Raw genomic sequence first — 26,710 nt, forward strand, 5'->3', positions numbered from 1 at the left:
TTGTCAGGGCAGATTTGGACAAAAGGTTTGTGGTTCTCCATTGACTTGAAGTGTTTCTCTGTGTCAGCCATTTAATTTAATTAGAAAACACTGCTAAAATCATTTATCATAATCACAGGACGTCTTACCATTTATTATTCATAAATATGTACCTTTAGCATAGCTGTTTGATAATTATAGTCACTTCCTCATTACACTTCTATAAATACAACATCATGATTATATATTTGCTGTCTGGCATTTCTTCTTACTCTGGCTCATATTTTGCTGGACGTTTCCAGTGGTAGAGTAGCCTATGATTTTTCTCCCTCTTCTTTTACGGCTCCTAATGTAGACTTTTCTTGGTAGACGGATTTAGCTTTGGTAATTTTTTTTCCAGAAATGTGAGGATTTGTGAAAAGCACAGACCTCAAATCAGTTTTTCTGGGCTTGTTGACAACAGTGAACGCACATTGAAAAGAAATATTCTTGTTAGAGTTACCTCTCCTTCTGTGTTTCACTGCATGGACAAAGGTAAATGTATTGGACTGTATTGAGCACTTTTCTAGTCTTATAGACTACTCAAAGCTCTTTACAGTACAAGTCATATTCATCCATTCACACAGTGCTTTCATACGCAGAGCTTTTTCTATCACACCATTTATACACTTTTGGGACGAGGTTAATTATGGGTTAAGAGTCCTGCCCAAAGAATGCACAATGGAGGAGTCTGAGATCAACGACGATCCTCTCTACCTACTGAGCTGGCTCAGGAGCTGCCCACCTGGTAAGAGCACATTTGACCAGAAGGTGCAAAAACACCATTAATTGAAAATAAAGAAAAGTGGGAAATCAGTCAACTGGAGTTGTTCATCTGACGTTGATTAGCTCTTCTCTAAGGAAAGAGCTGTGTGTACTGTAGCAAAACTGACTTCTGTAGTATTACACTAAGTGGTGCACTTTCACCATCAAAGGCCAAGAAATAAAGCCATGCGTGCCTACAACTTGCTGAGCACAGCCAGTGATCCTGTGCTAAATTATTGCAGGCACAGTAAACTTGGTAGTTATAAAGGTATCATTCAAGTTTCCTTGGAAAGTGAAGAGTCACATTTCAGACACAATTTTCTGTATCATAAATGTTTTGTCAATGTGTTTGCATCAATGCTATACTCATTTTGTGAGTTAATTAAGAGTACTAATAGCGTTTATTTAGACTTTGTTTTCAACAAGTTTCAATCTATTAGCCAAATAATAATTTTGGATTACTCAAAGTTTTGCCCTCTACTTTGCAGGTTGGAAACTATTTGCGTATGTTCAGAGGCTCTTTGTATAAAAGATACCCATCTTTATGGAGGAGGCTGGCCTCAGTGGAGGAGAGGAAAAAAATTGTAGCATCATCACATGGTGAGTGGCTTTGTTTGTAACTAGAACTTGCTATACTTAGTTTGTACTAATCCTTGTCTGTAAGGTCCAGAGGTTGTAATAACATATGTTTATGAATTAATTCTTATCTTATTGTAGCCACTAGTGTAACTCTACTGAAGGCATCTGAATGTGAAGAGATCTTTGAGGGAAATGACGAGAAATACAAGGCAGTGTCCATCAGCACGGAGCCCCCAGCTTACCTCAGGTAATTTATTTTCTTAAACTATTAATTTTGTTTGTGTATGAGAGCATCTGCCAACATACTGAAATGCTGATTTTCAGCAAAGAAATAGTTTTTGCCTTCTTGGTAGATTTGCAAGAAATTCTAATCCTGTTTTCACTTTGTCATTATTATATTGAGTGTAGATCAGTGGTCACCAACCTTTTCAAGCCCAAGATCACTTTTTAATTCCAAACATAAGCCGAGATCGACCACCCTGATATCTTCCAAAAAAAACACTTGTCATTTGTGTTAAATGCTCAATGTACAAGCATAAATATACACAAAGGCAGTTATGCAACATTATCTATTCAATGCACAATATTCACATTAATATCAATTCATATACAGCATTTATTCAATGCACAATATTAAGCTTCTCAGTTCACCAATATGTTTTGCAGAGGAGCTGCTACTGCAGCACAATGTCTTTACATAGGACTTGCTATAATATGGCTAAACAGTATAAAGCCATGCATTTTCCGCTCTTGCAAATATTTCACAATAAAACTCTTTTGAACAAAAGAATGGATTCTGTCAACAGCAGAGTGCTTCTATTTTGAAACGCATACAGAAAGTGTTGAAACCATTTATTTTTGTTTATTCTGCTGTGAAACACAGTGTTTATCTGTCTATGTCACAAACACTTCCTGAACCTGTTTCAAAGTAAAAGCACTCCAGGGTTTCTTAATTCATTAATTTGTTCTAAAGGGGCTCTAAGTCCTGACATTTTGTTCCGTACATAATCCGACTTGTATTGAAGGAAATGCAGTAGATAAACCAGCAGCTCCACCGCCAGTAGCGGACACACAGTGCGACAACCGACACGCAGCTGATCTGCGGCGCAACCGCAGCCAGTGAGTCCAGAGAGTTACGGAGATCGAAGGTGAAGACTGTAGAGGTCGACCGGTACATCGCGTACCAGGATCAGGCGTCGGCCTCTGCTCAACTGGAGATCCAAAACAGGCTTACGCCCGAGCAACACTGGCTGCAGTTGCCCCGCAGAACTGCTGCGCTGCACAGAGAGCCTTTAATCAATTAAAGTTATTATTCAAAATGTATATTTTTAATATTAATATTAAATATTTTTCTGATAAACAAATTTATTGAATGCCCAAAGACTCACCATTTAATGGTGTCACGCTGAGGGTATAATAATCACAACATGATGATGCCCCGTGTGAGGGAGAGTACAGTTGGCAATAATTTATAATTATGCCTTGTTAATTTTTTATTTTGGCAGTGAAGCCAAAAGTTTGAATTCAATTCCACTAGTCTGCCACCGGAGTAGACATTCAACCGTACTTACAAGCAAGTGCATTGTGGTGAAATTTAATTTATGAATAAATTAACTGTTTATTATTTAATTATTAATAACTTCCAATTTAAATCCTCATGGTGTTACACTAAGAGCTTGCTATGGTTGCTAATAACTCCAGTTGTATATTCTTTGTTGACATTAAGAATTTCTTATAACATTTCAATATCACATATTCAATATTAACTGGTCAAGGTTTAAAATTTCCTGTAAATGTTAAGTGCTGTAATTAAGACATAGCGTGCCCTAAAGCCCTAAAAGTGCAAAATGCTCTTCTCTTCCAGGAGTTTCAAACGGCTAATAAGAAAGCCCTGCACTATTTAGAAGACCTTCACTCAGCCGAGACAGATCTTTGTTTACATAAATTGGAATTGCTAAAATATAAAGTGTTTTTCCCCACGTCAGTCGTTCAGGTAGTGTGATTCAGGTTACTCCGATTCTCAACCCTCCAGTAGTGAAAGGTTCTTTACAATTGACGTGCCAAATGCAACAGAAAGAGGGAAGGTTAAACTTGTGTTGAAAACCAGCTCTACAGCTGTTCACAAGTTTATTCAGTCACTTCCTTCCAGTGTCACAGATAACTAGACAGAGCTCCGTCAAGCACAAGTAGAGGAATTCTCTTCTACTGCTGATGAGATGACCTCCATTGTTAAAGCATTCCAAATTAAACATTCCCGTCGCGCAAATCCCAGAGATTATTTCAGACATTTAAGAAATGTTTATTTTCAGGGAAAGAACACACCAGGCCTAGAAGAACATCCCACCCATAAGTCCTTGTATTTACGTAACCTACATCCATATATACGCGCAAATGAATCATCAATATGTTTGTACCTTCCTCAGACCATGCGTAGGCACAAATGAGGAAGGTCCGGCTGTCCTAAAAAATGTCAACACACACCCTTTTGACTAAATGCATAGTATATTAATACTCCATTTATTTAAATAAAAACAGTAGATAGACCGCAATAATTTTAATTTACTAATAAATTGACCAAATTTATAAAAAAACTTATCTCTATAAAAACCTGCTGAATTCATAATTATGTTTCTGGAAAAAACTTCTTCTGGAACAATGAGGTTAAAACACTGCGTTACGTCGTCATCTGCGGGAGGAACACTTCTGTCTGCAGGTGTGTGTGCGTGTGCGTGCATGCACGTCTCTTTCCCTCTTAACGCGAACTGATGATCACATGTATTCAGTTATTAATCATGACTCTGGATCGTTCCGCTCACTTTAACCCAGATGTCCTGATTGTGCACGTTATGTCTCGTGTTGTGTAGCAGGTTTAAACATGTGTCTCATAAACTCTAAAGCGAATCAAACAAACACAAAGTAAACATCAGCACTCTGCCCATGTAATCTGGTATGCTCACTCCATGGCCCAAGATCATCTTTCTTCTTCAAGGTTCCTTACTTCCACCTGGATCATAGCTCCTCTCTTTGGTTTCTGCCATCCCCCATTCAAGTGTGAAGTTCAGAAGCACCTTTGTTCCTATACATTGCATTCTGATGATGTTTCATAGCTTCAACATGCTCTCGGCTTGTGTTAAAGAGGTGCCTGCTGCCCACTTGTGCCCTGATCTTTTAGTGACTGAGCATGTCTGACTAGTTAGTCCTGAGAGTCTCAATGCATCATTACGATTTGGACTTCACCACCATGAATTTCTCAACCACAGATGACAGAGAAAGTTGTAGCTGTCCTGATCTTATTTAGAGTCCTACTGTTATGTCCGTGGTCTAGGAAAAACCTAGAAATAACATGTGTCGTGGATCCCCACTCTTCCCATACTCAAGAAAAGGTCATGGGTACAGAATATTAGTTAAACCTAAACCACAAACAAGGGGAAAAGATACATGAAACAAAAAAAACTTCTTCCTTGTACTTACTGCTACTGAAAGTAGTAAGGTGATATGGATACAAAATAATTAAATTAAAACACGACAATAAACAAGCTCACAGTAACTCCTATATCCGAGCATTCACTATTGGATCTCACTACTTATCTCACAACACACAATTCTGCACAACTGTATTACTTACAACAGCGGATCTTACACAAAAACGACATATGCTGGCTTTTTGTTTGAAGTGGGGAGAGATGGACAGAGATTGGTGGCTGTCAGTTTGAGATTAAGAAAACTATAGCTCTAGATTGGTCGAATCCCTGAGGCAGCACTTCTTTGAATTGGCAAATCACCAGGCTTACCTGTTTCCTTATCTGCACACACACTCACACACACAGTCAAATACACACACCCACACCTGATGGGAGGAGAGAGAGAGAGAGACAGCTTCCATGCTGTGCAGCAGACAAATGCAAGAGGTGAAGTATTAACTCTGCTGCAGAGGTCACATGATCATGTTTAAAGCACCCCAACACCGTTGTCAGCTGTTATCACCACAAACTCTCTTCACATCTCCGTCGGTGTCTTCTATGTGTATGACGCCGCTTTTTCGCAAGGAGATATGTTTTCTTTTAGTTTTTCCCATTTTTGTGTCTGTTACGTTTTAAGAAGCGTCATAAACCACTCCACTCGCTTGCGGTGAATCCATCGACTTCTCCTGGATTTCTACAGACTTTATACCAGGTGTCCAGTGCATTTCTGAAAGCAGCTTGAGAGAGCTGCCAAGCCACTTTTGGAGGGATTTAATTGGGTTCTCCTCTGATGTCCTCTTCCTGCACTTGCAGCTTAAATTTTTTTGTCACTTTGCCTGTCCTTATCACCATAATCCTTGATTTCTTTGACTTTAACTTTATACTGGCTCATGTTGCCATGTGGTCAAGCACAGCTAGCACCCATCTTGCCTCCACATGGGTTGTAGTTGTCAAAGTGAGATTGTCCATAAAACCTCCTAGTAGGTGTTGTCGCATGCCTGGTTCCATTTTATCATGTGTTGTCATTTAACACACACGTCAGCAAACTAAACTTAAAGGGGTCCAGCAGTTTCTGCTGGATGTCTAAGCTTTGCAGCTCCATGTATCTCGCATGTATCTCTCTGTGGCTGTCTGCCGTGAGGCACCTCTGCTGCTGCCTTTTAAACCTGAGGATCAATCAGCACAGCTTTCACCTGTGCTGAAAAAAGAAGCTCATTAAGAAAAGTGAAAAAACCTGTGTGGACACTTGGCGTCTCAGCAGGAAGACAAAGAGAAGACAGCGTTCACCTTGTGGCTTAACCAAAGAATCTATCAATCAATCAATCAAATTTTGTCCCCCGACATTCTAGACCTATAGCAGCATAACTAAGAGCAGGTCTAAGACAGGCCTGGACCGGCTCTAACTATAAGCTTTATCGTAAAGGAAGGTTTTAAGCCTACTCTTAAAACGTACAGATGGTGTCTGCCTCCCGAACTGAAAGTGGGAGATGATTCCACAGGAGAATCATCTCCCACTTTGTCCATAATCTACTGGTATGGAAAAAGAAAAGACAATTTAATTAGATTTTGATATTGGAAATGTGTTGTGGTAGTAAGTTAATGAAAATGATACAAGTGGACTCACCTTGATTACAAGTGATGTGAATATTACTGTTTATTAGAGTGTCGTTTATTTTCTATTTTTGATGTACCTATGTACAGTTAAATGGATATTCTGTCTTTAAAGGTTATCAACCTGCAAAAAAACTCTTAACCCTGAAAAATGAAACCGTGAAAACTCTACAATCAATATCAAACCTCCATTGTGCTCTTAAGTGGATTGAAAATAAAAAAGGAGGAAAAGAAGAGTGAGTTGTCCCTTGCATCCTTTAAAGTTAACCAGGCCGTTTTCAAGTTTGGGCAGGAGGTGAACAAAAACCTTCTAGAACTTGATAGTTAATAACAACTGCTGACGGTGCCGAGACAAGAGGATTAAAGGCCTGATAAAAGTCTGAAAAAAAGGCAGAGGAAACGACCTAAAATAAGTCAAGAACAAGCTAGGAGAGTGGAGTTCATCATAGCACAAACAATTGCAGGAGAGGAGAAAAGTGCATCTGTGACAGCTTCAATGGCAGCAGCAGCAGCAAACACGGCGACTAGACCAGCAGCAAAGACCACACCCATTGTAAAAAGAAAGGCTACGAGTTTGCCTAGATTTCATGGCTGCAGATGAATTTTCCACCGATGGAAGAGCCTGCAAGAGAAAGTAAAGAAGGTGCAGTTTTTTGACAGCATTGATGAAAAAATCTCCAGAGACCTCCGGCTGTCTACATACAACACTGCAGAAGACGATGTTCAGGATGCATGAAAACAGATTTGGAAATAAGTCTACAATCGCCTTGGAGGTAATGGAAGAACTGTAGAAAATTCCTGTCTTAAGGACAAATCAGCCAAGAAAAGTTATCGACTTGATCCAGACAGTGGAGAAAGCCCTGGCAGATCTCACAGAGCTTGGAAACACAGGTGCCATCAAAAACCCACTGTTAACTAGGTCCATGGAGAGCAAGCTACCTGACACTGTGAAAAAGGACTGGTTCGTCTTCATGGTGAACCCCAACAATATAGTCACACCAAACAACCATTTTGACAGTCTCCTCAAGTTCCTGAAGACACAAGAAGAAAAACTGGAGCAGCTTGGAGTAACTGAGAAAAAACAAAGAAAATTTGAAAGGAAATATTCTACACGTTGCACAAAGAACGATGGAGGATGTATTATCTGTGGAGATGAAAGGCATAAAGAAAAAATCTTCTTTTGCAAGCGATTAAAGGAACTTAAGCTGGCTGAAAAGTTGAGTGCTGTAAAAAGCTGTGAGCATGTGAAAAGTGCTTAGGTTGTCATGAAAGAGAAGATGAATTTAGAGATACCAACTTGTGCAGAAACAGACAGTGCAGGGAGGGGAGCTTCTCAGATCACCATTTCTTTCTCTGTCCAAAAGGGAGAATCCTGGAGGGGCGAGGCAGACAAAGGTGGAGGGAAAAAAGCAGAAAGAGACATAAGCTTACAGAGGAGCAAGAGAAATTCATGGCCGAACTCTCCCCAGAAATGGCAGGAAGGCTTTTACCAATGTAACTACAGTAACAAACTGTGTTGGAAAATAAAAGTTTGGACTGATAAAGGCTAATGGATTTGAAGAGTTACCAGTTATCATGATGCTACTAGAAGTCACTTCCAATGCAGGGCAGAAAATTGGAACCCTGAGCTAGTAAGAACTAACAGGAGTGGTGTGGAGGCCACTTTTCTGAGGACAGAAAAACAGCTCAAGAGGGAGCCCGAGTGGCAAGCTGCCTACACAGCTCAGGTACATGAAATAGTGGAAAGGATAGAAGCAAGAAAACTCACCACAGAGATTATAAACAGCTGGAAAAGACCAGTGTGGTATGTGAGACACTGGGTGGTACCAAACCCCCATTCTGTGACAACACCAGTACTCCTTGTATGGAACAGCAGCCAAATGTTTAAGGGACTGATATGAACTATCTCATCCTGAAAGGACCTGATGTGCCTAATCCAATCTGAGCAGTTTTACTCAGGTTCAGAAGAGGAGTGTATGCAGCTCTTGGTGAAATCAGGAAGATTTAAAATTCTGTGTGGCTTGAAGACTGGGAAATGCACCTCCACAGATTCCTCTGGAGAGACACTCGTGGTGAGGAAAGCAGAGAGTATGGTATTACCAGAGTCAACATTGGCAATCCACCTGCAGGGTGCATAACACAGCTGGCTGTGCGAGAGACTGCAAAATTACCAATGTTAGAAGAAGAGCGTAGAATCCTGGAGGAGGATACCTACGAGGATGACATCTTGACACTTGTCCCACAATGACATACAAAGGCTGAAGGAAGTGGAGGAAATTCTAAGAGCTGGTGGGGTTTTCCTCAAACCATGGGTCCGGTCGGGGCAAAGTGGGAGGCAAAATCATGTCCAGGAATGAGTCTTTATATTCCCAAATCAAATAAGAGAAGAGGACAATAAGGCCCTGGGAGTCGGATACCTGGTGGAAGAAGATAAGCTCTATGTGATGACCTCAATTAATTTCTCAAGGAGGAGGAAAAAAACAAGAGTAGGCCAAGACCTCCTGGGTGAAGAAGTGAGAGAAAAGACTCCTGACCCTCTAACCAGAAAAGAACTACTAAGCCAAGTAGCTGGTCTTTATGACCCAATCGGCCTGATCACACCTATTAAGCAAAAAGGAGCCATACTCGTCAGGAAAGCATTCCAGGAGGCTGGAAGAGGAAGTCTGACCCGAGACACTTGGGACAAACACTTTCTGAGGGCCTCAGGGAGGAAGCCACCAAACTGTTTGAGCATGTGCGTCTTGGCAAAATGACTTTACACAGAAGCCTCAAACAAGCTGGCTGGGTTGGAAAATCTTGGGGAATAACATTCTCTGATGGAAGTGACGGAAGTGAAGAGCTACGGTACCGTGGTGTACTTCAGGTGGAAGACAGAGCAAGGTATCCAAGTCAGATTAGTTGAATCCAAGGCAAAGCTTACACTGCTGGACCAAAAAGTAGAAGCAGTCAAGGTAGAAGTCTGTGGTTCAGTCTTTGCAGCCCGGCTCATAAGATACATTGAAAAGCACAGCCGAATGGAGATAGAACGATGGTTGCACCTACTGGACAATCAAACCGTGTTGGGAGCCATTCAGCGAGACAGTTATGGATGCCAGACCTTCTTTGCCAACTGAGTTGGTGAGATTCAGAAGGCTGGATCTGTTGAGGACTGGTGGTGGATCCCAGGGGACCTGAACATCGCCGACATTGGAACAAGAGGAGCGATTCCTTAGGATCTTTGAGAGGGTTCTGAATGGAAGGATGGATCTGGGTTCCTGAGGCGGCCAGTGGAAGAGTGGCCAAAGAAATCAGCCAAAGAGGAAAGAGGTTGCAGCAGAGGCCAAGGAGGGCATAGATAAACTCCAGAGGGAGGCTTTTTCAGCAGCACTGACCGGAGCTCAGGCAAAGAGAACGCAGTGTCCACTGCAAAACAACCCCCAAGGTAAAGAACCTGTAACTCCTTCAAAGACCTCTAAGAGCATAGGAGAGGCTCCAATCCAGAGAGCTCCAGCTGGCTCAGCAGTAATTGAAGGCTATTCCTACAAGAGATTAAGAGTTATCCAAGCAGAAGTAGAAGTTCTGGAGGAAGTGGAGTTAGTTGGCTGGACCCAATTTTTGGCACACGAGGTACAGTTAAATGGACATTCTGTTATACCAATTGTGAACATTTTTTATTTTTGTCTTTAAAGGTTATCAACCTGAAAAAAAAACTGTGAAAATTCTACAATCAATATCAAATTGAAAATAAAAAGGAGGAAAATAAGAGTGAGTTGTCCCGTGGGTCCTTTAAGGTTAACCAGGCCGTTGAGAACTTGACAATGTTAGTGATGTTAATTAATATTGTAATAATTAATTATACTGTTATCAAATTAACTGGTATATTGATCCTTTAATTATTACCTAAAGATAAACTTCATTTTTGTTATGCACTTTCTGCCTGGCATTGTATCATTATTTGGTTTAACATACACAAAATGTTTATTGGGTCATGGTTGAGATAGAATATGCAACCTTGCCCTGTAGACATTAGGATACTGTGGCATATGACGACGCCACTGGCGTCTCACCACAACAGCCACATACAAACCAGTTGCTTTTCAGCATTTTATTTCTTCCAACACACGTGAGCAAACATAAATGAAAGCAACATAAATTGTCCCACACAACCTTTTCAGGTTTCTCTCAGCTCAGCCTCTTCCAGGCTCTCCTCGTGTGTCGGTCTTCAGCCCATGTGTATTCGGCAGCTCTGCTACTGCCTTCCTACCAGAGGATCAATCAGCTAACAACCCTCAGCTGCACTGATTAATCCTCTGGTAGAGGTGGGGGTGCTCTCCGAGTCACCTCCGTACCCACAGTTACACAATAAAACTATATAAAATCATTAATTTCCTGCAAAGTGAAGACAACAGTGTGAATGCCCTTAGGGAAGTCTGATCCCCTGTGAAAAAAAAAGTGGTAAATGGACTGTGTTTATATGGGGGGGGCAGTGTCTGAGGGGTAGAGTGGTCGTCTTCAAACCAGAAGGTTGGCGGTTCAATCCTCAGTCTTCCGCATCTGCATGCTGAAGTGTCCTCAGGCAAGATACTGATCCCCTAAATGGCCCTTCATAGATGTTGAATGCACTAAATGTAAGTCGCTTTGGATAAAAGCGTCTGCCAAATGACATGTAATGAATAATAATATAGCGCTTTTCTAGTCTTTATGACCACCCAAAGCGCTTTAGAGTACAGTTTTGCCATCCACCCACCCATTCTCTCTCTCTCTCTCTCACACACAAACGGAGCTTTTTTCCTATCTTTATTCAAGAGCATGGTCTTTCAGTTTGAGAGCATGACTGGTTGAATTTATGTTCAGATTGTGTATTACTTTTCATCAAAACCCTGCCCTTGCACTCAAATAGCCCCTGTTTGCACTTTAATTTGCTCTGCTTCTGCTCAAACTGTGTGCTTGCACTCATATATTGTTGCTCACACGGATTTCCTGTGCTCCAAGCTTCAGCCCCATTTTGAGAGGGTTGTTGCACAAAAAAAGAAGCCCAGGAGAAATCTGAGAGCAGACGATGAATGCAAGCACACAGTTTGAGCTGAAGCAGAGCAAATTTAAGTGCGAACAGGGGCTATTTGAGTGCAAGGGCAGGATTTTGATGGAAAGTAATACACAATCTGAACATAAATTCAACAAGTCGTGCTCAAACTGAAAGACCACGCTCTTGAATAAAGATAGGAAAAAAGCTCCAGACACACACACGCAGTGCTTCTATGTGCAGCACATCATTATACACTGCTGGCACACAGTGGTCAGAAAAGACTCACTTTTTACTTTCTTAACTTTATTTTTTACTTTTGTTTTCTCATCTTTACACTTAGTTCTTTATCTATATATCTATAGAACTACTTTCTCGTATATGCATTTAAGAAGCTAGCCTGCACATTATCTTTTCTTTTAGCCAAATCAACAGCTAGCTGATCAGAAGAATACTGCATCAAATGTTCTTTTTGTTAATATTTTTAAATAACTCAATAAAAATATTTTGGTAAATTTTGTGTCATATGACCAATGTCAATTTTTCATGGAGTTTTTATAACAGTCAAGCATTCGAGTCTGGCATAGAAAATAATTAATAAGTGCCATTTCTGTCACCAACCCAAGCCTGCATAAGAGGCCTTATAGCTGAGATCCCTGGCAGAACTCCCTGCTGAATAGATGTTATCTCAAGGAGAACCCACCCGTACCCAATGTGAGGATTACAGCAACCGAACCGCAGTTCAATCAGGAGAGACTTAGATTCAACAGTTTAACAAACATCTATTGAGATGTGCACAGAGAAAGTGATGTGAATGTTATAAATCTTTGGGCGTTTTAGACCCCTATGTGATGCTTTTGTCTTTTTCTGTAAAGGGAGCAGAAAGCAAAAAGAAGCAGTCAGTGGGTCCCCACATTGCCCAACAGCTCTCACCATCTAGATGCTGTGCCTTGCTCCACCACCATCAACCGAAACAGAATTGGACGTGACAAGAAGAGGACCTTTCCCCTGTGGTGAGAAGGCTTGTTAATAGACTTTTGCTTTGAATATTTCATTTGTGTATTTAGTGAATTGTTTTCTGTACCTATACTTTGTGGGTGTTTTTTTTCTTTACAACTTAATTTGAAATGTGTTTCTAATTCTAAACATAAAATATAAAGAATAAATTAAATATAAATAAACCATACAACTAAAGTGAGTTTTAGGAAGCACTGTAAAAAAAAGGTCAAGTAAGTTGCTGTACTGTAAAAGATCCTAATTCAAAAACTATATTTTCTTGATTAGTACGATCAAAAACCTTCAATAAAGTGTGAACACATTCTGAAGAATGTAAGATATATTGTTTTATTTTGGAATACAAAAAGTAAAGAAAAGAAAAAGCATTGTGTTTAGATTTAATGTGTAAATTGGTAATTAAAAAACCTATAGCAGTACAATTTAAATACAATATTGACTCATTTGGTTTGTAGAAAGAATTACAGAAATAAACTAAGTTTACGAGATTTTCACTGTTTCAATTAATGTAGAATAGTAACTTTATTAGAAGTAGAGTACAAACCACTATCTATTCTAAAACACCTTTTTTAATATGAAAATGTACAATATACAATTTGTTTTCTATTAGGCTATTATAACAGTTCTTCTGAGCCCTCCAATAGGAATTGAAAAAATAAAAATGCCATAATTCAGCCTCTGAAATAGATGGAGAAAGCAGGTCCCTTTTTCGTTTGTTAATTAGCTTGCATTAGTGTGTCGGTATAAAAACTTGGTTGATCAGCCAAACACCTCAGTATACTGGTATATCATTACACACTACGTAAATAAATGCAAAACATTGCAATCTGAGCATATTTGCACATTCCTGCACTTATGTCAACTTATATCTGCATGAAACATGAAAACCTCCAGCAAAAATTACAAAAAACTGCACAATATGATTTTACAGTTACCAATATCACTCGTTCATTCTGCCTCAGCATCATGCCTCTTGGGTCAGACCACAGGACTTCTCCTACATCACAGGCAATCCTCTCCCTCGCTAACCAACAGGAAAATCCTTTTGCATACCCAATCCAGCCTTGAATAGAGTCTTCTCCTATATCATCACATGCTGCATCTATTGACTGGAGGAGTATGGGTATAGGGGTTTCGGTCATACACTTTCCATTGTCAGGCTGAGAAAAAATCTTCTGTTAGATTTAGGAGTGTACAACGGGAAGGCAAACATTGTGACATCACTGTTTATTGATAAACAATCACATACTCTTTGACCAAAGTGAAAGCTCACATTGTTTTTATTGAAAGTAGAGGTTGACACTCATTTTGCTCTGGAACAACTGGACTCATTCTGCAACTTTGCCAGGAAGAGTGGTGTGGCAAATGAAAATGGGTCTCCCCACAACAGCCAGAGACAAACCATTCGCTTTTCAACATGCTTTTTAATTCTATCAAACAGGAACAAACATAAGTCTTTAAACAACTCAACTCAGGGCTCCAGACTAACTTTTTCAACTAGTAGCACTGGTTTTAGATGCACCACTCACAGCGACATGCAACGCAACACATTCATATTTTTTCCCATCTTAACTGTTTACAAAAAAAAATTTACAAAATAACAACCACAATAAAACCAGTAAACATGGAACTTCTCTTACAGAATGCCTCTACTTCCCCTCCCTTTAGAGCACATCCCTCTGAGGACCACTATAGGGCCTGGCACCTCTGAAGGCCAACCCTTCTAGCTCTTTTGCCCTGACTGAACCTCATCTGTACAGCCTCCTTGGCATCAACCTCATCCAACCTAGTTCCCTCAAGACCGATTCACAAGGTTTTGATTCAATATCGATTCAGTTAGGGATATGTCAGTCTACAATACCAATTTTGCTTGGATATGAAAGGAATTCTCAGAGAAATAAAGTCTGAAATTTTTACTAGAATCAAAAATATTATAATATCCTCATAAATAAAATAAACCACACACACAACCAAAACAGTAAATAAAATGGACTCTCTGGCTCTGTTAACAAAAATTGCAGCAGAATAAATATTAAACATTTAGCACAGATTATGTGTAACCAGCTCAGTAAACAGGATGGGATGATTATGATCTAGATGACAAACTTACGATCATGTATTTAGTTATTAATCAATGGTGTCGGATCATGTATTCATGTCACTCCGGCACTTTAACACTGAGTCCGGGCTGTTCGCATAACATCTCATGGTATACAAACATCAAACAAACAAACACTAGGAAAAATTCATACACTGATCAGGTCCTAATAACTTGTGATGAGTGTTGGTGTTTTTTAGTTAAAGTGAGTGCACGTCAGCAGGAGTGTGGAGGGAGGACACAGAAACTCCAGCAAGCCAACTGCTCCTTCTGCTCTGATCATTGTGTGTGAATGAGTGGGGGGCGGGGCCCTGGAGCCTGTATGTGTGTGTGTGTGTGTCTCAGTCTGAAGAGTCTGGGTGCACACACAAAATGTTCCGCTCACTCCTGGTATTTTACGTGATGGCCTAAACAATGATGATTTTAACATGTTTGCAAGTCGCAGTGGTGCGATTAGTTGTAAAATGTACTCCAGCTGTCTCCAAAAATAGTCACAAAATGAGACTAAATGGTCGCAGTCAGGAGCCCTGTGATAGAGGGAATTTTTAAACAGTAGTCAAGTGATTAAGTTTCAGTGGTCAAAGGTGAGAGACCATGTATGAATCTTGGGGGAAAAAGTATGTAGAAATATATATATATACACAGAAACTGCACTGGTTGGTGAAGGCATACAACCGCAGTGCGGTAATTGTAGTTGTATACTCAGTATACTGAGTCAGTGTGCATGGAAATGGACAGACAGCTGTCCATCTCTGTTCCAAGGTATTCATATGACTGAAACTGCTCTACCAGCTGACACTGGATACTGAGAGGTTGACAAATAGGGGATTCTGACTTCCCTTGCCACCACAGCACAACTCCTTGGTCTTTGTGGTGTTGAGCTCAAGTGAATTTTCACTAACTGTTTTTTTGAGCAGGTTGTCTACTGCATGATGGTCTTTAAACAGAGCATTGGTGCCAGTCAGGTGGGCCACCAGGGCCATGTCATCCGCATACTTAAAGTGTCATTCCTTTGCTGCTGCAAGAGATGTTGTTAAACGGAGAAGAGAATGGATAAACATAATCTTGGGAGCCCTGTGTTTAAAATCAGTTTAATGGATTTAAAACCATTTAAAAACACCTGTTGTGGTCTGTCCTGTAAAAAACTCATCCATTAAACCAGTGTCGGGTGGACCTGAAAGACTGAAAGGTAGTGCAGCATGGTGTTTGTGTGTATTGTATGTAAGTCCATGGAAAAAAAACCCTAGTGTGGGGGTGTGCATAGTCCATGTGTTTGTCTATTGTGAGACTTGCATTCTCTACACTCTGTTTTGCGTTATAGGCAAACTGAATTGGGTCCAGATTGTCTGACAGCATGCTGAAGAGGTGGTCACACACTACTCTTTACATCCATTTGATTTGCAGAGTGCTGATGTTAGAGGCACCAAGTCAGTTAAACTTCAGGATATCAATCTGTCCATTTAGTAAGCACAAGTCAGAATCAATTTCACCTGCTTTGGTGCAAATGAAAGTGACAAGAGAGGCAAAAGCAAGACAACCCCCCCAAAAGGGTATGGTTTTACATGTGGTGGGCACATACCTTTTGTTCTCTCCTTATCCTTCCTGACTGGTTATTCTCTAGTTTTGTGTTCTGCTAGTATCCTTGTCAGTACTTGCAGCATTAGTTGGTACCTGCAGCCCAATCAAGAGCATGGAGGAGGTACCAGGAGACCAGCCGTTACACACGAAGAGCTGGATAGGGCAGTAGAAGGGCTTCAACCCAGCAGCAGGACCGTTATCCGCTCCTTTGTGCGAGGAGGAGCAGGAGGAGCACTGCCACAGCCCTACAAAATGATAAATTCCCTACAAGTTGATCCAGCAGGCTACTGGTGTGCATGTTTCTGACCAAACTGTCACAAACAGACTCCATGAGGGTGGCATGAGGGCCCGAGATCCTCTAGGCCAGGGGTAGGCAAGCTTTACTATCAAAAGAGCCATTTTTCCCCCTCTTCCCCCAAATAAAATTTGTCTGGAGCCGCAAAACATATTTAATAACACAGCTTATAAAGTATTATATAGATATAGATATAGATATCTATATCTATATATATCTATATAGATATATCTATATATATATATATATAGATATATATATCTATATATCTATATAGATATAGATATAGATATATCTATATCTATATCTATATCTATATATATCTATATATATATATATCTATATATAGATATATATAGATATATAGATAATGGTTGTTTCCACTGTGAGGCACTAGAGTTTTTTGGGTACTTTATTTTACTCCCATCATGCATCGCTTACACATCACTTCCGGTATAACCGGCATGAATGGTCTATCACTATTTTCATCTTGTAAGATCTAAAGTGTTTTTTCTAAACAACAGCACTGCATTTTCATATACAGTATGTATATATATATTTTTTGTGTCTGTTTTTGTGTCTGTCACATGTTAGAAACATCATCACACCCACTTGCTTGCAGTGAATTTTGGTTAAGATTTCCTGTTGTGTTTTCACAACGGCTTATTAAGTAATTATCTAGAGTTTTCGCTTGGGGGCTGGCCCAGAGAAAGTCAGGATCCTCTCAATCTGACATTGCATTTTCACATACAGCCCCTCCAGAGAATGTCAGGAGATTATGTGGAGTTCAGTCCATGTTCGAAAGCAGCTTCATTTACTTTTGTTCATTCACCCCTGAAACAAAACAATACTTGGCTACTTCATGACTAACAAATGGACTTGACAGGAAGCACATATGGGCTACAGATTTTGGAGCACATGGGAAAAAAACACACACACACACACACACACACACACACACACACACACACACACACACACACACACACAGCAGCAGAGTTGCACTGTTACTTTTCCCTTAGGTTCTGGCTCATAGTGGCGAATCTGACCCGGGAGAAACGTGATCGCTAGAATCATTCTACAGTAGAATTTAGTTGTAGGAGGCGGAACGGAGCTGCCTCAATCACTGTTTTCACCCTCAATCTCTGTTTTCAAATTCTCTGTTCCCTCTCTATCCCCTTTTTATTCTCTTCTTCTGACAATGATTCACTGACAGAAAAACCTGTCAATAATCTGAATATCTAAAATGTATTATCTAGGGCAGCAGGGCGACATCTGATTGGCTGCAGTTTTTGCAGTCTCTTGCGATACAGCTATAGCACGTTTTGATATCGCGATGATGATAGATTTTTAGATATAATGTGCAGCCCTACTGCTGGTCGTGTCAAACTTGACCTTGGGATTCAGCAGACAGCAGATTAGTAAGGGGGGCGACTACCATGTAGGAGTTTTTAGGAAACCTTTGATAATACTGTACCATGCCAAGAAAGTGCATCAGCTCCTTCTTGGTAGAGGGGGTTGGAAACTGATCAATGGCGAGAACTTTAGCTCTAACTGGCCAAACATAGTATGGATGCAATCTACATGCTCTTCCAAAGTCTCACTATGAATGACCACATCATCTAAAAATATACTGCGTACCTTTGAACCACGCCACTACTTTATTCATTAACCTTTGAAAGGTTGCGGGCATGGTTCGCAACCCGAATGGCATGACATGTAAGAATAAGTCCTGAGGGTGTTATGAATGCAGCAATGTCTCAAGCTCGTTTGGACAGTGGTACTTGACAGTAACCCTATAAAAGATCAAACTTACTGACAAACTGACAACCACAATCCTCCATAAAAAGAAGTGGATAGGAATCCAGGTTAGTGATAACACATGGGGAGGCCCAGCTAGAACTAGATGGCTCTGCAATGTTGTGCCCCAGCATATATTTCATCTCTAACTCCAGCTGAGTGTGTTTTTCCTGAGAAACCTGGTAAAACCTCTTGCTTATACCCCCTGGAGATCCCTCCCCACTGGAAGGGGAAAATAAGGTTTTTACATATTTACATGGCATAACTGGTTAGACGGAGTGGATATCAGATAAAATTCACATCTGAAACCTGCCGCACAAAAGAATAAGATCCTGAAAACCTCTCCTGAAAAGGAGAACCCACCACTGGGAAGTTTGCCAGAACCTGATCTCCTGGGCTAAAGACATGTACTTCGGCCTGGCGATCGTACAATCTCTTTATTTTACCCTTTCCCAGATTTGTTTTTGTTTTTGTTTACCTGCCTCGTACAACCGCCTATTGAATACATTTACATAATTTGTTAGATTCGAAGAAGGAGGAGGCTTCTTCCAGTCAGCTTGTAACACAGCTAGAGGACCGTGAACGGTGTGACCTAACACAAGATTGTTTGGGCTGAAACCAGTACTCTCTGAGTTACATCGCAAGCAGCTAGCATTATTCCCCCATGATGACATGTACAGCCACACGTCATCCTTTCACCGCTGCTGTCAAGGTGGTGTCCACAAAACAACATGGGCTTCGTAGACAATTGGTGAAGTATTTGGGAAAAACTGCAGAAGAGAATTGCATTCATCCCACTTTAGATTTGGACAGTCCACACCATGACAATCCACAATTGAGACCATCAGGCAGAGTTGCAGTCTTAAGCACTTCTCTGCGCTTCTATTAGAAGTTCAAAGTTCAAAAAGTTCAAGTGTTTTATTTGTCATATATACAGTCCTGTACAATGAAATTCTTACTTTGCCTTCTGCTACAAAAAAAGTGTTTATAGAAAAAGAAAAAAAACATATATCAAGTATAACTATGTGCAATCATTCTCAAATTTAGAACTTCCTCAGACCATGCGTACGCACAAATGAAGGTCCGGCTGTCCTAGAATGCGGTGAGGCGCATTACTCCGCTGGTCAACAAGTGACTCTGCTCCTCTGATGTTCTCTAATCACTCATACTTTAAACTGATCTTTAAAAAAAAAAAATGCTGAATTCTTATTTATGTTCCTGGATAAACTGGGCATCGCTTCTTCTGCAACAAAGAAGTTAAAACACCACGTTGAGTCAATCTTTGGGAAGAATTTTTCTTCTCCTTTCTTTCTCGTCTCTGTCCCTCCTCACAAACAAACTGATAATCACATGTAATTAGTTATGAATCGATGATGTCGGATCATGACTCCGGATCGTTGCGGTCACTTTAACCCTGATGTCCTAACTGTGGGCGTCACGTTACATCTTGTGTTGTGTAGCAGGTTTAAACATGTGTCTCATAAACTCTGGAGCAATCAAACAAACACAAAGTAAACATCAGTCCTGTATATATCCTAATAACTTGTTAGCAGTTATGGTGTTTATTGTTAAAGTGTAAAGTGAGCGCAGGTCACAGGAGGAGGAAACAGACTCCGGCAGAGACACAGGATGACCGGACCTTTTAATGTGCATCTGTCCTGATCCTGAAGCAGCACTGTTATATAATTATTCAGCAGAGTTCACGTCCATGTCGCATCTAAGAATGGAGAAATGTCCAGAGCTCTAGTGCTCAGCACTGTGCAGGACACAGCATGCAGCGCCTCAGTTATTGCAGCCCAGGTTTCATTTTTTAAAACATCGTCACTCTACGCTGTGCCGCTACTTCCTTTTGTGGCTTCTACCTCCGACCCAATTGTTTCAATTACTGCTGTGATATTCTTTTCTCTCTTATAACTTCAGTTTCTCTGTTCAGTACACCGCTCGCTTCATGAAAAACGGTTGTCCTTATATGGTGAAACAGAGGCGTGGCAGTATGCTAATTACAGAGAGCGGACACGCGCCTATCGATTTGGAATGATTCTGATTCATAAACATACACATGGTGGTGAGAACTAAATTGGCTGGTGCACACGTATCATGAATCCGGCGGCATTTTTCACACGCACTTTGTAACAGCCCCTGGCTGGCAAAGCATGACGCAGAGAGTTTCAGACTGATGCGTCACGGCTCTTTATTCAGACAATACATTGGCGCCGTAGAAACACCGTAAAACTAGAACGACAGCAAGTACAACATAATCATTTAATAAAAGACAAAAATACAGCCGATTAAAATACTAAACATCAGCTAAACAAACAAATAACCACGTGAGACAAGTTTGGCCAGTTAATGTGACATAAGCGACTCTGTTCAGCGCTACCTGTAGCAGTGAATAAAACCTGCTTCTACCTCATTCCGGCGGAGTGTTAACGAAGTTAAAATAGGTCCGTGGGTAAGGAATCGCCGTGCAGCTGGCGTCCTGTCGCTTCGCTGCTACCATCCTTAAGGCGCGGCTGTACGGCGGGTGTTTACATCGGCTCGGACCGGAGGCGGGGATTTGGTGTGTATATTACATCTGTCCGTGCAGTAAGCTACAGGCATTTATGCGGAAGTCAAGTAGCTACGTTTAAAAGGACAGCAAATTACTGGCAAATAACCGCGATACATACTTGAACATAAGTAAGAATAAACCCAACCCAAATAATAAATGAAACAATCTGCATAACCTACCAGGTTTAGCAGTCAGTTACACTCCCACTAAATCCTGATATAAACAATTCAACCAATTGTACTATACAGGATTTCTCGGCCATATCTAATTGTCCTTTACAGTAAAATATCTAGGGATGTTATGCATGTGATATTATCTATGTGCAGCATGTTTATACTATTTGCTCTTGAGGAGGAGCACCAGTTTCTGGACGGGTTTCTCGACGAATGAGGGTTTGGATGAAAGACCTTGCCTTTTCATTGCTTTCCGCACTCCTGTTTGAATCTTGACCCGACGAACGAGACCGTCGCTGTCTGGAATTGCTTCAACCACTCGTGCTAGTAGCCACTGATTCCTTGGGAGGTTATCGTCTCTGACGATGACTATATCATTTACTTTCAGGTTACGTCGTGGTACATGCCATTTCTGTCGCTTACAGATGTTCAAGAGATACTCTTTTTTCCACCGACTCCAAAACTGTTCAACCAAATACTGGACTCTTCGCCACCTCTTTGTTGCATACAGATCCTCCTTAACAAACTTCCCAGGAGGTGGCAAAGGGACTTTGGACTTCATCATGATGAGGTGGTTGGGAGTCAATGGCTCTTGCGCCTTGGGATCATTGATTCCATCCACAGTAAGGGGGCGACTGTTAACGATGGCCATAGCTTCATAGAACAAAGTTCTGAGGGAAGCATCGTCAATTCGACCGGAGCATTGTGCAAGGGTAGCATTCAGCACGCTCCTAACGGTCCGGATTTGGCGCTCCCACACACCACCTGCATGGCTTGCAGAGGGGGCAGTAAAGACGAATTCGCAGTGGTTTTCAGCTAGGAAGAGTTCTATTTGCTTAGTGTCAGATTGTTTAAAAGCTCCTCTCAACTCATTCCTAGCACCGACAAAGTTGGTACCTTGATCACAGTGAAGTTGTCGGACAGCTCCTCTGATACTGATGAAGCACCTAAAGGCATTTATGAATGCATCAGTTGATAGGTCTTCCAGCATCTCAACATGGACTGCTCTAGAAGAAAGGCAAGTAAATATTAGACCATATCTTTTATACTCCTTGCGAGCCTTCTTGACAAGAAATGGGCCAAAGCAATCCATTCCGCTATATGCAAAGGAGTCTGAAATTTCAACTCGCTCTTTGGGAAGTTCAGCCATTCGTTGCACCTCGGTAGATCGTCGAAGTTTCCTACATTGCACACAATCACGAATCAGCCTGGCCACTAGCTTACTCCCACCAATAACCCAGAATCCATTTGCTCTGAGTTCCATTTGAGTCTGGCTTCAGCCCTGATGGCAGGTCTTAATATGGCAATGAGCCAGAATCAGCGCGGTGATAGAACTCTCCTTTGGAAGGATTATTGGGTGTTTTAGTTCGTGACCAAGAGAAGACTGCTTCAATCTTCCACCAACACAAAGAACTCCATCATGTAGGATCGGGTCAAGGGGAAAGAGATAACTTGATCTTGAAATACTCTTACCCTTTAGGAGCATTTCCAACTCTTTAACAAAGGCTTGCTGTTGAACAAGTTTGATTATAACTCGAGCAGCTTTTTCTCGTTCTTCGATAGTCACAAGCTCACTGTGTTCTCCTTTTAATCCAAGCCTCTTAATCCTTGCGACCACTTTGAGAAGCTTTGTCCAAGAAGAAAACTGGCCCATTTGATGAAGGATGTCTGGGCAGTCATTAACCTTGGTTACGGACACAAAAACTGCTTTAACTTCTGGGTCACCAACGAGCAGTTCAGTTAATGGATTTAATGTCGGATGTACCTCTTGCTCCCAGAGAAACTTGGGTCCTGGGATCCAGTTTGAGGGCAGACATAATGCCACTGGCTGGGATCGGTATTCTCCCTTATCAGTTGGACACGGTTTGCAACAAAGACATGAAACCTACGTGCATCATTGTTGATGTATCCCAGCACCACCTGGGAATCTGTCCAGAAGAACTGCTCATCAATTTCCATGTCTAGCTTGTGTTTCAGCATGACGCTTAATTTGGCTGCCACTACAGCCGCTGAGAGTTCTAGTCTTGGGATGCTTGTCACCTTTGTTGGTGCAACTCTTGCTTTGGCCATTGCGAGGCTGCAATGCACTCTACCTTGTTCATCCTTGTACCTGAGGTATGAGCAGGCCCCGTATCCCTTGCTGCTGGCATCAGAGAAGTGATGTAGTTCTGTTAAGTCTAGTGGGTGGTAACATCTAGTGGGTGGTAACATCTTGAAATGGCAACATCCTTTAACCTCAGAAGGCCGACCTTCCACTCCTCCCACCGTGATCTCAAATCTTCAGGCAAGGGGTCATCCCATCCAAAGCCTCTGCGACATAGGTCTTGTAGTATACACTTTCCGTTTAGGGCAAAAGGGGCGATGAACCCAAGTGGATCATAAAGAGCAGCTACAACTGATAATATACCTCAGCGAGTTGAGGGATGGTCTTTCAATCTGATATTAAAGCTAAAAGTGTCTTTTTCTATTGCCCACTGAATACCAAGTGCATGTTCCGTCGGAATAATGCCCATCTTCAACTCAAAAGGTTCAATGGTTGGTGCTCTTTCTGAGGGTTTCACACAGTCCAGGACCTCCTTTCGATTTGAGTTGAACTTGTGAAGGCGTAGCCCTCCATTATTGCACAAGTCCTGTGCCTCAACGACCAGTTTCTTAGCTTCCTGGACTGATGAAACACTGGCTAGCCCATCGTCAACGTAAACGTTTTTCTCGATGAAAGCCGATGCGGCTGGATGGTCAATTGCGTGTTGCCGTGCCAGATACTTTAACCCGAAGTTGGCGCATCCTGGAGATGAAGCTGCTCCAAAAAGGTAGACGCCATCCTATACTCCTGTGGTTCCTTTTCCAGTTCTCCATTCTCCCACCAAAGGAACCGTAGATAATTATGACATCCAGGACTGATGAGGAATTGGTGGAACATTTTTTCAATGTCGCAGATGATGGCTACAGCATCCTTCCTGAAACGACCGAGAACTCCTACAAGGGAGTTGATTAAGTCGGGTCCGGTTGATAGGGTGTCATTCAAGGAGATGCCACGGAATTTAGCCGAGCAGTCAAAGACAACTCTTAGTTTCTCAGGTTTTTTGGGGTGGTAAACAGCATGATGAGGGAGGTACCAAATGATCTCACCTTCGGTTGGACTGGGTGCCAGTTCTGCATCACCTCTCAATGATTTCTTCCATGAATTTTTTGTAGTGGTCATGATATTTTTTATTAGCCTTTAACTTCTTCTTCAAACACTGAAGGCGAACGGTAGCTTATCTCTTGTTGTTTGGTAGCAAAGGTGGACTGACACTCTTGAAGGGGAGAGGCATTTCAAAGTGTCTGTCCTCCTTCTGCTTGATGTGTTTACTGAGGAACTGTATGAACTGAACATCCTCCTGAGATACATACTTGTCCTCATAGACCCTTTCATTGAAGTCTAACTCCAGGGCTTTCAAAACGTCATTGACTGATGGGGCAGGAATTTATTTTACAGCAACCCTGTGAACGAAGCTCTGACCTCCCTGCCTGTCCAGATGAGGATTGGATGAACCTATAATGCTCCAGCCAAGCTCAGTTCTCTGTGCAAAGGGTTCATTGTCTTTGCCTATGACAGCTTCAAGTGGGGCTAGTGCTGATGGAGAATCATACCCAATTAGCAGTCCTACTTCGCAATCTTGAAGTGGTGGCAACATGTCTGCTAGATGTCTGAGGTGAGGCCACATTTGTGCCGTTTCTCTTGTTGGGATATAAGACTTATCCACCGGAATAAAGCTACGGGTGTAGGCTTGCTTTACATGGATGTGCTTATCAGAATTAAGACCTCGAACTCGTAGACCGCAGATACTCGTACTTGCCAAGATGGTGTCGACAGCTGTCATTGTGCTGAGTTTCAGCTTCACTGGTTGAGAGTCCACATCCAGGTCCTGAAGCAAGTCTTCTAGAATGAATGTTGAATCGCTCTGTGTATCAAGTAATGCATAGGTGAGAACTTCTCTTTGCGGCTCTTTTACCGACGACACCAGGACTGGGACTATGCTTGAGGTAGCGGGGGCACATTGAATTGATGCATAGGATGTGACCTTGAGAGCCTCTTCACTCGGGCCATCGTCTGCTAGGGCAGAGCCATTTTTCATCACTTCCCCTGGTCCTTTCATCCACTCCTCATGCAAGCAAGTGGGATGCCTACGACCACAGGTATTACATGTATGTCGCCCTTTACAATCTTTGGTGATATGTCCCTTCCTTAAGCAACCAAAACAGAGGCGATTTTCATGGATGAATGCCTTTTTGTTTTCCATGGGTTTTGCAGCAAAGGAAGGGCACCTGGCAATGCCATGCATTTCATCCTTGCACACCACACATGGGGGTCTTCCCCTATAATTGTACATTTCAGGTGCATCTCGGGTGGCGTTCTTTAATTGGGCAGTTGTATTGAGGATCTGGCTCCCTTTTCGACTGTGGGTTTAAAGTTCATCCAATGGGAGGTGATAGGGTTACAAGAAATCCGGGCCTCTTTGTTCAGGAACGTTGTGAAACTTTTGAAATTGGGGTAATCCCCAGACTTATACAGGTTATCGTCGACAATTGGCCCCACTTTCGTACAATCCATTCCGGTAGTTTTTGAAGTAACTTGTGGTTTTCTTCGCAATCATTCAAAATGGTCAAACCTTTAACATGTGGGATTGCCTCTGCGCAGCCTTGGAGAAAGTCTGTAAAATCTCTCAGTGCTAAAGGATCGGTCGCACTGATTTTAGGCCATCTGGCGAGCTTGTCTCGAAGGCCTTTGAACAAGGAATGGGTTCCCATATCTCTCATGTAGGACTTTCCAGGCGGCTGTATATGCGTCCTCCGAGTTCCTGTAGAAGAACCTTCCACCGCTTGCGGGCTTCTCCGACGAGGTAAGTTTTTAGGTAAAACATCTTCTCGCTTGGTGAGAGAGGTTTCTGATCAATAAGGGTTGTGAAAGACATCTTCCAATCAAGGAATTTCATGGGATCGCCATTAAACATTGCTGGCTCAGGTACGGGCAGGCGATTTATGCTGAGTGAGCTTGCTATCGCTTGGGCTGAGCTTCGTATTCGGTCTCCTGGTGAGCAGCATCCGATTCGTGGTTCATCCCATTTTGGCAGTCATCTTCGAAACTGTTATATGCTCTTACTCTAGCAGCTGCTACCTGGACTTCCTTCTCTGCCTTCAGCTGCTGCAGGTTCGTTCTCTCCTCTTCTAGCTTTGATTGTCTCTCTGTCCTTTTACGCTCCACTTCAGTCAACATGGCCGCCTCTTCAAGTTTCCATTCGCTTTCCAGTGTTCTGAGCTTGGATTGCTGAGTTAGAATGTCTTTTGTCGCCTTTACCTCCTCTTGCTTGGCTGCGAGTTCTGCTTCTGCATCTTGTCGTTTACTAGAGCTAGTGGAAGTTGCAATTGATTGATCTGAGTTCCGTGATGCTTCTGAAAGTGCGGTTTCAGTATTTGTAAGTCCAAAGATGGAGCCATGCTCTTCCTTACTCAGCACTATTCTCACTCTCTCCTTCTCGACTCGTTCATTATAGTTCCCATCGATGATGTCTCTACGATTACTCACAAGAGCAAGGCTCTCTTCAGTCAGAGCGGAGCAGGTGTCCATTTTACCAACAATATCTGGAGTGGAGGTTTGGTTGCGTAAAAGTGGCTCATAATGATGGTGCACCGCATCATGTTTTGTGATAATTTTGTGTTGGATTTTATCGAGGTCATCTGGAGAGCAGTAGTTCTTCAATTCAGTCCGAACTTCTCTTGCTGAC

The 26,710-nt window shown here is 41.8% G+C and overlaps 1 protein-coding gene across 1 annotated transcript in view; it reads left to right on the plus strand.

The window, feature by feature from the left end:
- The window catches only part of LOC118125616 (SWI/SNF-related matrix-associated actin-dependent regulator of chromatin subfamily B member 1), a 52,856-nt gene that overhangs the window by 5,176 nt on the left and 20,970 nt on the right, over nt 1–26,710 (plus strand). Inside the window, exons 2-4 of the mRNA XM_035184383.2 lie at nt 1,272–1,383; nt 1,501–1,609; nt 12,312–12,449. Coding sequence (XP_035040274.1) covers nt 1,272–1,383; nt 1,501–1,609; nt 12,312–12,449 — 359 coding nt within the window. The remainder of the gene's footprint in view (nt 1–1,271; nt 1,384–1,500; nt 1,610–12,311; nt 12,450–26,710) is intronic.

The sequence above is a fragment of the Hippoglossus stenolepis genome, chromosome 18 (genome assembly GCF_022539355.2).
Source record: "Hippoglossus stenolepis isolate QCI-W04-F060 chromosome 18, HSTE1.2, whole genome shotgun sequence".
In the NCBI taxonomy this organism is placed as follows: Eukaryota; Metazoa; Chordata; class Actinopteri; order Pleuronectiformes; family Pleuronectidae; genus Hippoglossus; species Hippoglossus stenolepis.